The 14573-nt window shown below is 38.8% G+C and overlaps 1 protein-coding gene across 3 annotated transcripts in view; it reads right to left on the bottom strand.

Annotated features, from left to right (window-relative positions):
- The window catches only part of PSD3 (pleckstrin and Sec7 domain containing 3), a 314418-nt gene that overhangs the window by 219018 nt on the left and 80827 nt on the right, over positions 1 to 14573 (bottom strand). For 2 of the 3 annotated variants that reach the window (XM_068972088.1, XM_068972087.1), the window contains exon 7: positions 1492 to 1581. The exons of the other annotated variant lie outside the window; for it this stretch is intronic. In XM_068972088.1, the coding sequence (XP_068828189.1) occupies positions 1492 to 1581 (90 nt within the window). The remainder of the gene's footprint in view (positions 1 to 1491; positions 1582 to 14573) is intronic. 3 annotated transcript variants of the gene reach the window in all.

Here is a 14573-nt window from a genome sequence, read left to right on the forward strand (position 1 = left end):
CCTACCACAAAAATCTAAAAGCTTACTATAGAAATTCTACCTGTCAATTTTCATTTCTGGCTTAACTTGATAAAGGCCTCACAAATCCTCTCCTAGAAAGACTGTTAGATTCCACGCTAACACCACTAGAATGAGAAAAGGCCTGTTTCCATGTGTCTACTGTCTGCCTTTCATGGATGTACAGAATATATCAAGTTCCAATCCACCAGTTTTTACTTCCCATTCCCATTAGGAATTGTAGCTTCAGAAATGGCAGCATTTGTTCCCTAGAGAAAGGACTTAAAAAACACCTTCCTTATATAGTAAGCTGAAGATACATTTCCTCTTGCTTTTTTCATAATATAATTTTTTAATGAGCTGCAATTAAAGCCAGTCAGACTCAGAATCTCGTAATACCATTTTTACACCTTTTTTCATTTTTCAGAGTATATATGTCTTTCTAAATCTGGCAGAACTCAATTCTATATATTATGTAGTTTAAAAGTCATAGAAAACATAAGGACTTTCTACTCATACATTTCCATATTATACCACGATTCAAATGTGCTGCCCTTCTTAGCAAATTCAGTCAAAGGAACTGATGTCAAAAGAAATATACATGTGTACAAAGTTTTTAAAAAGAAAGTTAGAATCAAACAGAAATCTGTAAAAATCACATTCTCAACACACACATCTTATCCTGAACTTCAAAAATATCCACATCCATTATCAATCTTTATTTTGTATTTGAGTCAAACGCACATCTCATGTATACTGCTGCAGGATGTTATGAATTCCAAAGTTGATTAGAGGGAAAACATGCTAATTGTTGTCAATAATAAAGCTCAGTGCAAGTAATTCAGGCATTCCACAATTACTCAGATTTTAATTTAATGTCTTTCCAAAGATGACCTGAGTGGATTTCTGAGGACTGAATAGTCAGAACTGCTTCCTTTATTGTCTGAAAAATGCTCTTTTGTGTCCATAGTGAATATACCATTGTGATCTTTCTCAAGTTCTGACAGTCAAATAAGTTAAAAAATGCCCACTATTTGTATCACAAATTATTCAAAATCTACTGATTATCTCAGTATTATAAATTATAATGTGGATTTCTAGGAATTATGAATTGAAGGGTAGTTTGCAGTCTGACATGTCAAGGATAATGTCCAACAGAAACCTCACCAGAAAAACTAAAAAAAGACAACAAAAGACTTAAGTGATCATAGCCTATTTTACATTAAAAGGTAAGTAGAAAATATAAACATATTTTAAATACCAGTATTTCAGGGTAGGGCATTAAGAGGTACAAACTACTAAGTCTAAAAAATAAGTTACAAGAATATATTATACAGCAAAGAGAATATAGTCAATATTTTATAATAACTTCAAATGAAGTATAATCTATAAAAACTTTGAATTATTATGTTATATATCTGAAACTAACATAATATTTTAAATCAACTCTATTTTAGTAAGTAAATACATAAATACCAGTATTTCAGTGCTTACTTTCAGTAGATCCTTGGAGAAATCACCACCTTCATCTACCCCTTGAAGGTTTGCAATAAACTCTTGGCAGGTCATCTTCTTTCCGATATTCTGGAACAGAGGCAAATAACACATCACAATGACATAGGTGAAATTAAGATTATTTCTTGAAAACATGATTAAACATAATAAGATTGATTTGGTTTTTCAAAACCAGAAACAAACACTCCAATATATGTGTGTGTATATATATACCTACAAGTTTATATGCATATGAAAAAAACCAGATGGCTTATTATGCTTTGAAAACTGTCATTAAATTTGAATAGCAAAATTATGTCAAGGTTTTATTTTAGCCTAAGAAAAAATCTGAAAAACCTTTGCTACATTTATGAAAAGAATATATAATGTAGTTTTTACAGGAAAAGCATGAATAAAATGACATTTCTTAGCTGAACTCTGATGGCTATTTATTTGCTTCTTTATTTGTATTTCCTACCTATTGCCAAGAATGATGAAGGACCTGAGATTTCAGGCTGCTACTTCAAGCTAAGAACTTCGCCTATCACAAGCTGCCGAATGCAGTCAGAAGCAGGACCGCAGGAATTTATCACAACAGAAGTGGCCGGAACCCCAGCGCTTTCTTGCTCCACTTCCCTGAGTCCCAATACTCAGAGCACCTTGAGTGGGGCCAGCTGACACCTGCACACACAGGAGGAGCGCTGCGGTTTGGGAACCTGAATCCTCGCAACGGGACAGTTAAGTACATCTACCCCTTGGCTGTTAAGAGAGAAACCAGCTTGTATCTTTCAAAGTCAAACACAAATCTAACCACTGCTCTGGGAATCACTAAGTCAATTTTCCAATGCTGCTCACCACAGAAATAATATTGAAAAGATAGACCAGAACAAAGGCAACCAAACTTCAGTTCACAAAATGTAAGAAAAGCAAGAGATCCTTGGAGAACTGTTTCCAAACTCGTTTTCAACTTGACTTAAGGATATTAAGTTTAACCAAAGATGATCTCATTAATAAACAAAAATTAGAAAATGTGAGGGCTTCCCTTATAGCTCAGACAGTAAAGAATCCACCTGCAATGCAGGAGACCTGGGTTCAATCTCTGCGTGAGGAAGATTCCCCTGGAGGAGGGCATGGCAACCCACTCCAATGTCCTTGACTGAAGAATTGCCATGGACAGAGGAGCCTGGCAGGCTGCAGTGCATGGGGTTGCAAAGAGTTGGACATGACTGAGCGACTAAACACACAGAAAATGTGAACTGTAAAAAGAGGAGAGATGCAAATATGCTGAGAAAACTAATAAAATTGCTATGACACAGAATTGCCTCCAGTGCCAGCTCCAACTGGCTAATAAAAGTTGCCAGTTGTGAAGGATTCTGAGGTTGAGTCTGGACTCCCACAGAAACCCATCCCGTGAGTAGGGGACGCAGAGCAAAAGTGCAGAGATTGGGGCTCTCTGGCAAATGTGGTCCAAGTGAACACAAAGTGTGCCAACACCATGCAGCCCTGCACACAACACATGGGCAAATACAATGCATGCCCTGCAATTTTATTTTATTCAGAGAAGACTAGGAGTAGGGTAGAACAGTAGTCTGCAAGCTGGTGCAGAATGTTCTGGAGACAAAGACTTTAACAGGAATGCAAAACCATAGACAGTTTCGAGGGAGTATTTATACAGAACTTAAAAAGCATACATCTGCCTGAGAACAGAGTCACCTGTGTGTCTTCAAAGTCACCGCTTCTCACTTCCTTTTCCACAACTGCCCTTCTGCCTTAAAACATGAAACAATCTGTCCAGTGCTTGCTAATTAATTATAACTTTTGTTTGAAACCTTGCCTCTTCCATCAGAAAGGACAGCATAGGTAGTTACACTTAGAGGAAAGACTGCATAAATGTTTTAACAATGAGAACTGGCTTTGCCAATTAATATATTTGGCAGATATTTCCTATAACTTGAATAAATTGCAGCTGCAGTCCCAAGTTTTGGTGGAAATTTATTTAAAGCACAGAAAGTAACCTTAACAGAAAATACTGTTTCCTAACATCATACTGAAAAAGACAATAGCTCAGTTTTCCCTTATCAAGTATATCAGATCAAACAGGGTGCCACCTAAGCTAAAAACTAGCAAGTATGATCAATAGTCATTTTGATATGACTTGGCAAGGCTTTTCTGGGATATGATTCAAGGATTTGAGAAAATGAATGAATAATGACTAGGTAAAAAATTCTTTTCCAAGTTAGGTGGTTACAATTATTTGCTTTTAACAAAATTAAAAACGGACATAATTTAATCATCACTTAAGAACAAAAATGTTTTTTTAATAACATTGGGGCACTCTTTCTGCCCCCCTCCTGATGTCTGTATCAGAAGCTTTCTCTATCTCTTTTATATTTTAATAGAACTTTATTACACAAAAGCTCTGAGCGATCAAGCCTCATCACTCGCCCCGGATTGAATTCTTCTCCTCTGGAGGTCAAGAATCCTGGCGTCTTTTATGGTTCAGCAGCAACTTTTCATCTTGGGGGCTCATCCTGGATCCTTGAGGACAAGGTAAGGATGCTTGGAGCTCTAGTTCTTTGCTCTCCTAGCGAACATGTTTTCTGCTGTGCTTTACTAAGTCTATAGTGTGCTTGTGTGAGTGAATGACATGCTCTGCGCGAAGCAAGCGAGGAGCCCTGCTCTGCGGTTCCGCGGTGACCTCATACGGCTCATGGCAGAAACCTGTCGGGGGTTTATGCCGACCAGTCATGGGACTTCCCTGGTGGCTCGGACGGTAAAGCATCTGCCTACCATGTGGGAGACCCGGGTTCAATCCCTGGGTCAGGAAGATCTCCTATAGAATGAAAGGGCAACCCACTCCAGTATTCTTAACTGGAAAATCCCACGGAGGGAGGAGCCTGGTAGGCTACAGTCCATGGGTTCACTTAATGACATTATCTGTTTTTAATCCTTACAATGTTAATAATGATAAAACTTGCTTTAGAATGCTTTATATTGAAACACCTGAGTCTTTTGGTAATAAGAAACTGAAATTTTAATCTCAATTTATGTAATTTTTGTTAAAATAAGTATCAAATAAAACAATATCAAGACTCCCAAATATAAAAACATGTTATACAAACAAAAATAAAACTATGGAAAAGCAGACAAAATCACAAATACCAGGAGCAAAAAAAGAAGATTTTTAAAAATATGCCAGTAAGTTACCTGTAAGTGTCAATATGTCAGTTATACAAGCGTCAACTTACTGTAACTTTAAAAAAACACCAGCTTTATCAAAATGTAATTCATATAACATTCATTCTTGTGAACAATACAATTCAATAATTCTTAGCATATTGTTAAAGCAGTATGGCCATCACCCGTGTAAACTGAGACCATTTTTATCACCCGAAAAGCCGCTCCATATCCACTAGCCGTCACTCTTAGACCTCTCTCCCATCCTCATTACCCATTCTCTTGAACACCAATAACAAACTTATTTACTAAGCCCTGCGGAGCTGCCTATGCAGGACATGTCACATAAATGGAATCATACAAATACAGTCTTTTATGACTGGCTTCTTTCATTTAGCATAATGCTTTCAAGGTTCACCCATACTGTAGCATTAACCAGTATTTAACTTCTTTTTGTTGCCAAACAGCATTCCATTATATGAACATACTGAATCCTGTTTATCCATTCAGAAATTGGTGGCTGCTTGGACTGCCTCCACCTTGTGGCTCCTATAATATAGCTGAAAATATCTGCATGCAAGTTTGGGTGGACTTGTTTTCATTGCTCCTATGTGTAAAACCAAGGACCGGGATTGCTGGGTCATATGGCAACTCTGTGTTTAATCATTCGAGGAACTGCAGGCACCAGTTTACATACCCACTAAAAGCGTGTGAGAGTTTCAGTTTCTCTACATCCTCTCCAACACTTATCTGTCCTTTTTATTTAAGCCAACCTAGTGGGTGTAAACTGGTGTCCTGTGCTTCTGATCTGGATTTCCCTAATGACTGAGAAGGCAATGGCAACCTACTCCAGTACTCTTGCTTGGAAACTCCCATGGACGGCGGAGCCTGGTAGGCTGCAGTCCATGGGGTCAAAAAGAGTCGGACACGACTGAGCGACTTCACTTTCACTTTTCACTTTCATGCTTTGGAGAAGGAAATGGCAACCCACTCCAGTGTTCTTGCCTGGAAAATCCCAGGGACGGAGAAGCCTGGTAGGCTGCCTTCCGTCTACGGGGTCGCACAGAGTCAGACACAACTGAAGCAACTTAGCAGCAGCAGCAGCAGCAGCAATGACTGGTGATTTTCAGCATACATTCATGCATTACTGGCCACAAGTACATAGTCTTTGGAGAAATCCTGATTCGAATCCTTTGTCCTTTTATTATTATCTTTTATTCTCGAGTTGTGTCCTTTATATATTCTTGATACAAACTCCTTATTATATATGCACTTTGCAGATACTGTCTCCTATTATGTGAGTCTTTCTCATTTGATGGTGTTCTTTGAAGCAGAGGAAATTTTTAATCTAGATAATATTTCAATTTACTTTTTTTTTTGGTTGCTTGTGCTTTTGGTGTCACATGTAACAAATTAATGTCAAATCAATCCAAAGTCACAAAGATTTTCTCCTATGTTTTCTCAGAGATGTTATACTGTTAGCTCCAACATTTAGATATTTGATCCATTTCGCATTAATTTTTGTACAGAGTAGCGAAGAAAAATCTAAATTCATTCTTTTGCATATGACTATCCAGCTGTCCCAGCACCATATGTATTCTTTCTCCAATGAGTGGCCTTGGCATCCTTGTCAAAAATCAACAAACTGGAATGCAAGGGTTTACTCCTTAACTCTTAACTCTATTGAACAGATTGAGATGTTCGGTCTGATGCCACTGTAACACTCTCTTGACTCTCATAGCTTTGTAGCAAGTTGTTTTCACCTCTGCATTCTTTTTGTTACGGTTAAAAAACACAAACAATTTACTATCTTAATGATTTTTATGTGCACAGTTCAGTAAGGTTATGTATTTTCACACTGTGGTGAAACAGATTTCCACAACTACTTCATCTTGCAAATCTTAAACTCTATATAACTTCCTATCCACCTCCCCTCCACCTTCTGGAAACTATCATTCTACCTTCTGTTCTAAGGACTCTGAATATTTAGATAACTCATCAAAGTGAAATCATAGTGTTCTCAAAGTTTGTCCATTCTGCAGCATACGTCAGAGGTTCCTCGTTTTTAAGGCTGAGGATTTCATTAGATGTAGACTACAATTTTGTTCAACAGTTTATCCACTGATGCACATGTGGGGTGTTCCACTTCTCGGCTTTGTGAAGTACTGCTATGAACATGGGTATGCAAATATCTCCTTGAGATCCTGCTTTCAAATCTTTTAGATATATAGCCAGAAATAGGATGGGGGTATCATGCGCTATTTCTAATTTTTTAAGGAACTGCCATGTTACTTTCCATAGGGGTGCACCATTTTACAATCCCACCAACAGCATACAAGGATTCCAATTTCTCCCTGTACTTGCCACCTTCTGTTATTTAGCTTTAAAAAAAAAAAAAAACAGTAGCCATCCTCATAGGTATGAGGTAGTTTTGATTGGCATTTCTCTGACAATTAGTGAAAGTTGAGAATTTTTTCATATGCTTGTTATTTGTATAATATCTTCAGATAAATGTCTACTTCAAATCTTTTTCCCTCTTTTTATTAGGGTAATTAATTTTACTGTTGTAGAGTTGTAGGAGTTCGTTACATATTCTGGATATTAATTACTCATCAGATGTAAGATTTGCAAATATTTTCTCCCTTTCTGTAGGTTTTCATTTCACTTTGTAGTGTCCTTTTGTGTACAAAAGTTTGCAAGTTTGACGTAAGCCCATGTGTCTACTTTGAATTTTGCTACCTATGGTTTGAGTGTCAGATCCAAGAAATCATTGCCAAGTCCAACATTAGGAAGCTTTATCTCTATGTTTTATTTTCATAGTGTTGTCATTTTAGGCCTTTAATCTACGTTGAGTTAATCTTTTATATGGTATAAGGGTACAACTTCACTTTCTGCTTTGGATGTCCTTTATTCCCAGCACCATTTGTTGAAGAGACTATCCTTTCTCCATTGAGTAGTCTTGGCACCCTTGCTGAAGATCATTAAAAAGTATCTATACGAGAGTTTATTTGGGGCTCTGTATTGTATTCCATGTGTCTATCTGCCTGTCTTTACACCAGTATCACACTCTTTATTGTAGATGTGTAATATGTTTTGAAATCAGGAGGTGTGAGTTCTCTAGTTTTGTTGTTTTTCAAATCTGTTTAGGCTATTCACAGTCCCTTGAGATTCCATGTGAATTTTAGGATGAATTTTTCTTTTCTGCAAAAAATGCCATTGGGACATGGATAGAAATTGTAATTGAATTGCAGTAGCAGCTTATCAATTTTCTGTGGGGGAAGAAAGGTCAGCTAGCATTTTGAGGATGACTGTGTTGAATCTGAAGATCACTTTGGAGAGCATGGCACTTTAAACTAAGGGTTCCAATCCAATACCATTAAATTACTTTCCACTTACTTGGTTTCTTTCAACAATGTTTTGTAGTTTTCAACGTCAATGCATTCATCTTAGTTTGTTAAGTTTATTCTTAAGTATCTTAGTATTTCTGATGATACTGTAAACAAAACATTTAATTTTCATATTGCTCATTGATAGTATCAGCAATGCAAATGATCTTTGTATATTCAACTTTTATTCTGCAGCCTTGCTGAACTGTTTTTTAGATTCTAATCATTTTTTTCCTTTTGTAGATTCCTTAGGATTTTCTATATAAAAGATCAAGTCTTCTGCAAACAGAGAAAATTTTACTTATTTCATTCTAATCATGACGTGTTTTATTATTTTCCCTTGCCTACTCACCCTGGATAAAATCTTCAGTATGTAACAAAGAAGTGGCAAGGGTAGACACTTTTGCCTTGTTTCTGATCTGGGGCACAAAAAGTCTTCCAACTTTTCCAGAAAGTATGATGTTAGCTGTGAGTTTTTCATAAATGTTCATTTTTAGGAACTAATGAAATTCTTTTTTATTCCTGGCATATTAGATATGTTCCCTTTAGTTATAAAATGGTGTTGGATTTTAGCAGTGCTTATGTGTTTACTGAGATAATCATGGCTTTTCTGTTTTATTCCATTAGGAGATTAGATTGATTTTCATATGTTGAACCAATCTTGCATTCCTATAATAAATCTCAAATGGTTAGAATATATAGTCCTTTTTATATACTGCTAGACTAGGTTTTCCTTTCTCTAAGGATTTTGAGTCTATATTCACAGGGCTATTCATAAAGGATATTACTTTTCTTGTGATAGTTTTGTCTGGTTTTGGTATCAGGGTAGTACAGTCCTCATAGAATGCTTTGAAAAGTAATCACTCCCTTTTATTTTTTTCTGAAGATTTTGTGAAGGATTTGTATCAAAGCCTCTATAAATGTTTAGAACAATTCACAAATAAAGCCATCTGGCCTTGGGCTTTTCTTTGAGGAAAGTTTTATTTATTATTAAGTCAGTCTCTTTATTTGCTATAGGTCTATTCAGATTTTCTATTTCTCCTTGATTCGGTTTCAACAGTATTTATCATTCTAGGAACCTGTCCATTTCACTTGCGTGATCTTTTGTTAACATACAATTGTTGATAGCATTCTCTTCTAATCCTCTTATTTCTGTAAGCTAACTTCCTGAATAGTCAAGGTTGTTCATATCTGCAGCTTACTGTCCTCCTCTGCCTCACTAGTAATTCTTCCTGGTGAGGTCTAGGAGGAAAAGCCAAGGGTCAGATCAGTCCACTTTGCGTCTTGCTGACATCTACGGTTAAACAGTCCCCAAGTCTTTATGCTATTTTTATCAGGGAGTCAAGGGAAAATGGTCTTTGTCATCAAGAAACAGTCCTTATAAGTACTTATGAGACCTCGTTATACCAATTTGTATCAGTTAATTTGAAAAACTATTATTCAAACAAATACTGTCAAAGCTCACTCTAATCACTGACTTTGTATCCCAACCAGTTCACAGGCATCATGGTTCTAGCCTTGTTTTCTTTTCAAGTTGAATCATGACTTTGGGAGAGAGGAGGCCTGCTCGGAAACAAATGCTGGCAGTTGCATGCCAAGGCAGCACTTTCATAAAACCTTCTGATATTCTGAATTCTTTCCCATTAGATGAATAAAGCACAGAAATTTGAAAAGGCCTCCTATGCACTGAAAGGCACAAAAATTATTCTTTGGAATCAATACAGTATTTCCAATCAAATCTGAGATGTTCAAAGAATGTAAATCTGGAGATCATATCTTTAAAATCTGGAGGCATTTTTAATCAAACTTAAAATGGAGAAGCCACAGAAACAGAATTCTATCTGAAATCCCCAAAATACCAGTCAGGCCCAAATCTTGACAATTTGGCCAATTAAGGTACTATCCTTAATGAGAGAAAATAGTAGTCAAAAAGTTAAAAAAAAAAACACAAACAACAGACTGGGGGTTCTCACTCCCAGACAAATTTAAGGTTATTCTCCCAAAATGACTAAATAGTCATTTTTAAAATATATTTTCTTAAAAATAAAGAGCTGTTTTCTCCATTTGTTTCCTTTTAGAGATAAAGTATTTGATGAATGAAAAATGTAACTTGGATGTAAACACGTTTCTCATTTAGAATGTTAGGTAAAAGGATCCTCCTCAGCCTTACCTACTATGTTTAGGGAGAAAGTAGAAGGTTTCATAGACCAGGGCAAGAGTCTGGAAGAGACAAGTTTTGTAAATTTCTGTCAGGGATCAGATAAGAAATATTCTAGGCTTTACAGGCTGTAAGATCCCTGTTACAACTACTCAACACTGTCATTTTAGTCTGCAAATGTGTGTGACCGTGTTCAGGAAAACCAGCTGGACTGTGGGGCATAGTTTGCAGGCCCTTAGTCGATAAGAAGGGCTTCCCCAGTGGGTCACTGGCAGGAGAATCTGCTTGCAATGCAGGAGACACAGGTTCAATCCCTGCGTTGGGAAGACTCCCTGGAGGAGGGCATGGCACCTCACTCCAGCAGCCCTGCTTGGAGAATCTCACAGCAGAGGAGCCTGGTGCACTAAGGCTCCACGGGGTTGCAAAGAGTTGCACACGACTGGAGCGTCTGAGCATGAGGCTGCAGGAAAATGGAAGGAGGCAGCCCCAGTCCCGAGGACGTATCACGGGTGAGCAAATGGGTCAGGCATCCGACACACTCTGGACTTTACCTGCGGGCTTATCCTCTGCTAAAGCGGTGGCATTTTTTCCCCACCCCAGCAGATAATCAGCTCCGGACTTCAGAGGTAACTGAGTGAAGGAGGAAAGGTAAGATGGAGAGTTTCTTTCTTAGCACCGTCTTAGGCACCACACAAGCTACAGTCCAAAACTGTACGTTTGGACTTACAGCCTAAGCGTGACCACGGCTTTGCTTTGAGCCCGCTTCCTTGATGCTTGGAGAATGTAGCTCCAGCCAAGACCTGACCCTCACTCAGGCCTGAGGGTGAGCTGCTGCTGAAGTGGCATCTCGACTCTGCACTCACCAGGAAGCAGCCCACAGTCTACACTCTGGCCGAAAGGTTGAAGAATTAGCAAAGCAATCCTCGAATTTTTCATTTTTAATAGTGTAAAGTCCAGAAGCTTTCTGGAAAACATGCTTTCGGAGAAACTCAAGGCTCTCCTGGTCCATTGGTAAAATCTGGCTTCATAAATCTTGAGATATTAAGACACAGCAGGCATACCCTCCCACATGGCAACGCCACCTCCTCCAGCATGTTACAGTAAGTGCTGAAAGAGCACACTGCTGACTTGGTAATGGCTTCAGCTCTGGAGCTCTGCTGAAAGCTGCTTCTTGGCTTGGGTTTCCTGTGCATCTCTATCAAACAAGCTTAACTGTGTTCTGCTGCCCTCAGGTGTCCAGTTTTTAGTGCACACAATTGGCTGGCAAAACAGGATCCTTTGTAAATTTACAAACCAGGAAGCTGTAACTGTGATATTCAAAGTACTCGTTCATAAACCCCAAACACAAAGCTAGTGTGCTAAAAGTTCAACCTTTAGAGATACCTGAAATATTACTGGGATTTCCCCCAGCACTTCTATAATACATTGCCATTGAAAAAGGAGCCAAAAATAGCATGAAGAAAAGACATATGTATGGCAACTGAAAATACTGATTCTCAAAGAACGGTTCAGGGATTCTGTTCAGGGTATCCATGAAGTCAAACCTGTTTTCATAATAACTGAAAATTATTAAAAACATTTTTCAGTCTCTCTCATAAGTTACAGTGGAGTATTCTAGAAGCTACATGACTTGTGATATACTGTGACAAAATGTGGAAGCAGAGAATCTAGCAGTCTACTATTAAACCAAACATGAAAGAGATTTTCAAAATTTTTTAAATGCTTATTTTTTCACTAAATTTTGTTTAAGTATAATTATTACTCATCAGTTCAGTTCAGTGGCTCAGTCGTGTCCGACTCTTGGTGACCCCATGAATCGCAGCATGCCAGGCCTCCCTGTCCATCACCAACTCCCAAAGTTCACTCAGACTCACGTCCATCGAGTCAGTGATGCCATCCGGCCATCTCATCCTGTTGCCCCCTTTTCCTCTCGCCTTCCATCTTTCCTAGCATGAGGGTCTTTTAAAAAGAGTCAGTTCTTCACATCAGGGGGCCAAAGTATTGGAGCTTCAGCATCAGTCCTTCCAGTGAATATTCTGGATTGATTTTCTTTAGGATTGACTGGTTGGATCTCCTTACCCAAGGCACTCTCAAGAGTCTTCTCCAACACCACAGTTCAAAAGCATCAGTTCTTCGGTGCTCAGCTTTCTTTATAGTCCAACTCTCACATCCATACATGACCACTGGAAAAACCATAGCCTTGACTAGATGGACCTTTGTTGGCAAAGTAATGTCTCTGCTTTTGAATATGCTATTTAGGTTGGTCATAGCTTTTCTTCCAAGGAGCAAACATCTTTTAATTTCATGGCTGCAGTCACCACCTGCAGTGATTTTGGAGCCCCTCAAAATAGTCTCTGACTGTTTCCATTGTTTCCCCATCTATTTGCCATGAAGTGATGGGACCAGATGCCATGATCTTCGTTTTCTGAATGTTGAGCTTTAAGCCAAGTTTTTCACTCTCCTCTTTCACTTTCATCTAGAGGCTCTTTAGTTCTTCTTCACTTTCTGTCACAAGGGTGGTGTCATCTGTGTATCTGAGGTTATTGATATTTCTCCCGGCAATCTTGATTCCAGCTTGTGCTTCATCCAGTCCAGCACTTCTCATGATATACTCGGCATATAAGTTAAATAAGCAGGGTAACAATATACAGCCTTGACATACTCCTTTCCCGATTTGGAACCAGTCTGTTGTTCCATGTCCGTTTCTAACTGTTGTTTCTTGACCAGCCTACAGGTTTCTCAAGAGGCAGGTCAGGTGGCCTGGTAGAAGTATATTATTCATTTAATTGGTTTATTAATGCTATTTTAAAGTGATTCAATAAATTTTCTAAATCATCAACTTTAGTTTTTAATACGGTACATATTAACAGATATAAGTTAAAGTTTTTTGGTGGCCCTCAAAATATAAGAGTATAAAGGGACCTGAGAACAAAAAGCTTGAGAATTATTTAGTAGCTGGCTTTATTACTGCTTCATAAAAATTAGTTTCTCTAAAATTTGAGAAGATAAAGGAAAAGACTGTTCTCATTATTAATTCAAAGACTGATCTCTGCTTCTAACATGATTGTCTAGAAAGACAGACATTAAAGTAAATAAGAGGGTCAGAGGTCGGAGGTTCCTATCCCCTTCCTCAGCCTCATATCCCCTCTTCCCCAAACTATCTGCGGGAGGAAAGAGCCAACCTGCCTTAATAAGAGTTCAGTCTGCTTTCCTTTATCACCTTGTACTAATGATCTGTGCAAATGTGAAAACACATCCTGGTAAGAAAGAGAAGGGTGGAGTGGCTGAACAATGTATCAGTGAGAGGATGTGAGGTCCCTAAATGAGCCCCACTGACTCAACTGGAAAGCTACACCCGCTGTGTTTTATAAGTATGACTCGATTCTAAGAAAAGTAGAACTACCAAAAAGAAAGAGAAGAGGGTAGGGACAGGGAGGAAGAAATGCAGGGAAGGAAAATGGAAAGGGAGGCTGTCATCTTGAGGAGTGAGGAAAGCCAGGAAGATGCCCCCGTGCGTGATTGATTCTGACGCACTTAAGTAAGGATTCCTACTAAAATTCCAGGCAGTTGCCAGTCTGAAGTGATGAGAGCCTGGAGGAGTCACTGCGGCTGAAGACTCCAACCGGAAAAGGAAGGACGCAGCACCAAGGGCTGTAAAAGAGGACTCCAAGGCGAGGAGGCTTACTGGAGATAAATATCACCCATGGCTGGAGGTCCACAGAGGGACAGGGGTCAGATAGAAAAAGAAACTGCAGCCAGGGCTGGCTCTCCTGGAAGAGGGACCGAGGAAACAAGGCTGCAGGGACACGAAGAGGGGTCCGCAGAGACCACCGCACCACAGGAGGGGGCAGATGTCAGTTACCAGGACGACAACCGCAGGCGCCCACAGAGGTTTCCTGAGGTGTAAAATGACTACCTAGCAACCTCACGGAGATCTGTGCTGCTCCTGAGGGTGGAGAGATGAGGCAGCACGACATGAAAAGGAAAAGCATTAAAATTCTTCAATTGCAAGTCTTACAACAGTCATTTTCCACTTCTGATCATAACCAAATATTTATTTAACCCAGCCTTCAAAATTTCAGTGTCCTAGAGAGCCCATCTTTGAATTATCACAATTATTCACACAGTTTACAAATTGAAACATAATGAGTTCCTGAGAGCTATCTCCAATGGAACTACACAACTTTTTGACATTATCCTATCACAAAAGCTGTACTGTATTCCTTGACTTCTTTCTTTCCTATACCAGTACAGTGTCCTTGCTGTGGTTTTACCCCTTATCTAACCCATAACTCAACCCCTCAAAACACCAGTAAGGTCCTGCCCTGTGCAACAAACCTGAAGATAATGAGCAGCAGGCC

Source organism: Capricornis sumatraensis, chromosome 4 (assembly GCF_032405125.1).
Source record: "Capricornis sumatraensis isolate serow.1 chromosome 4, serow.2, whole genome shotgun sequence".
In the NCBI taxonomy this organism is placed as follows: domain Eukaryota; kingdom Metazoa; phylum Chordata; class Mammalia; order Artiodactyla; family Bovidae; genus Capricornis; species Capricornis sumatraensis.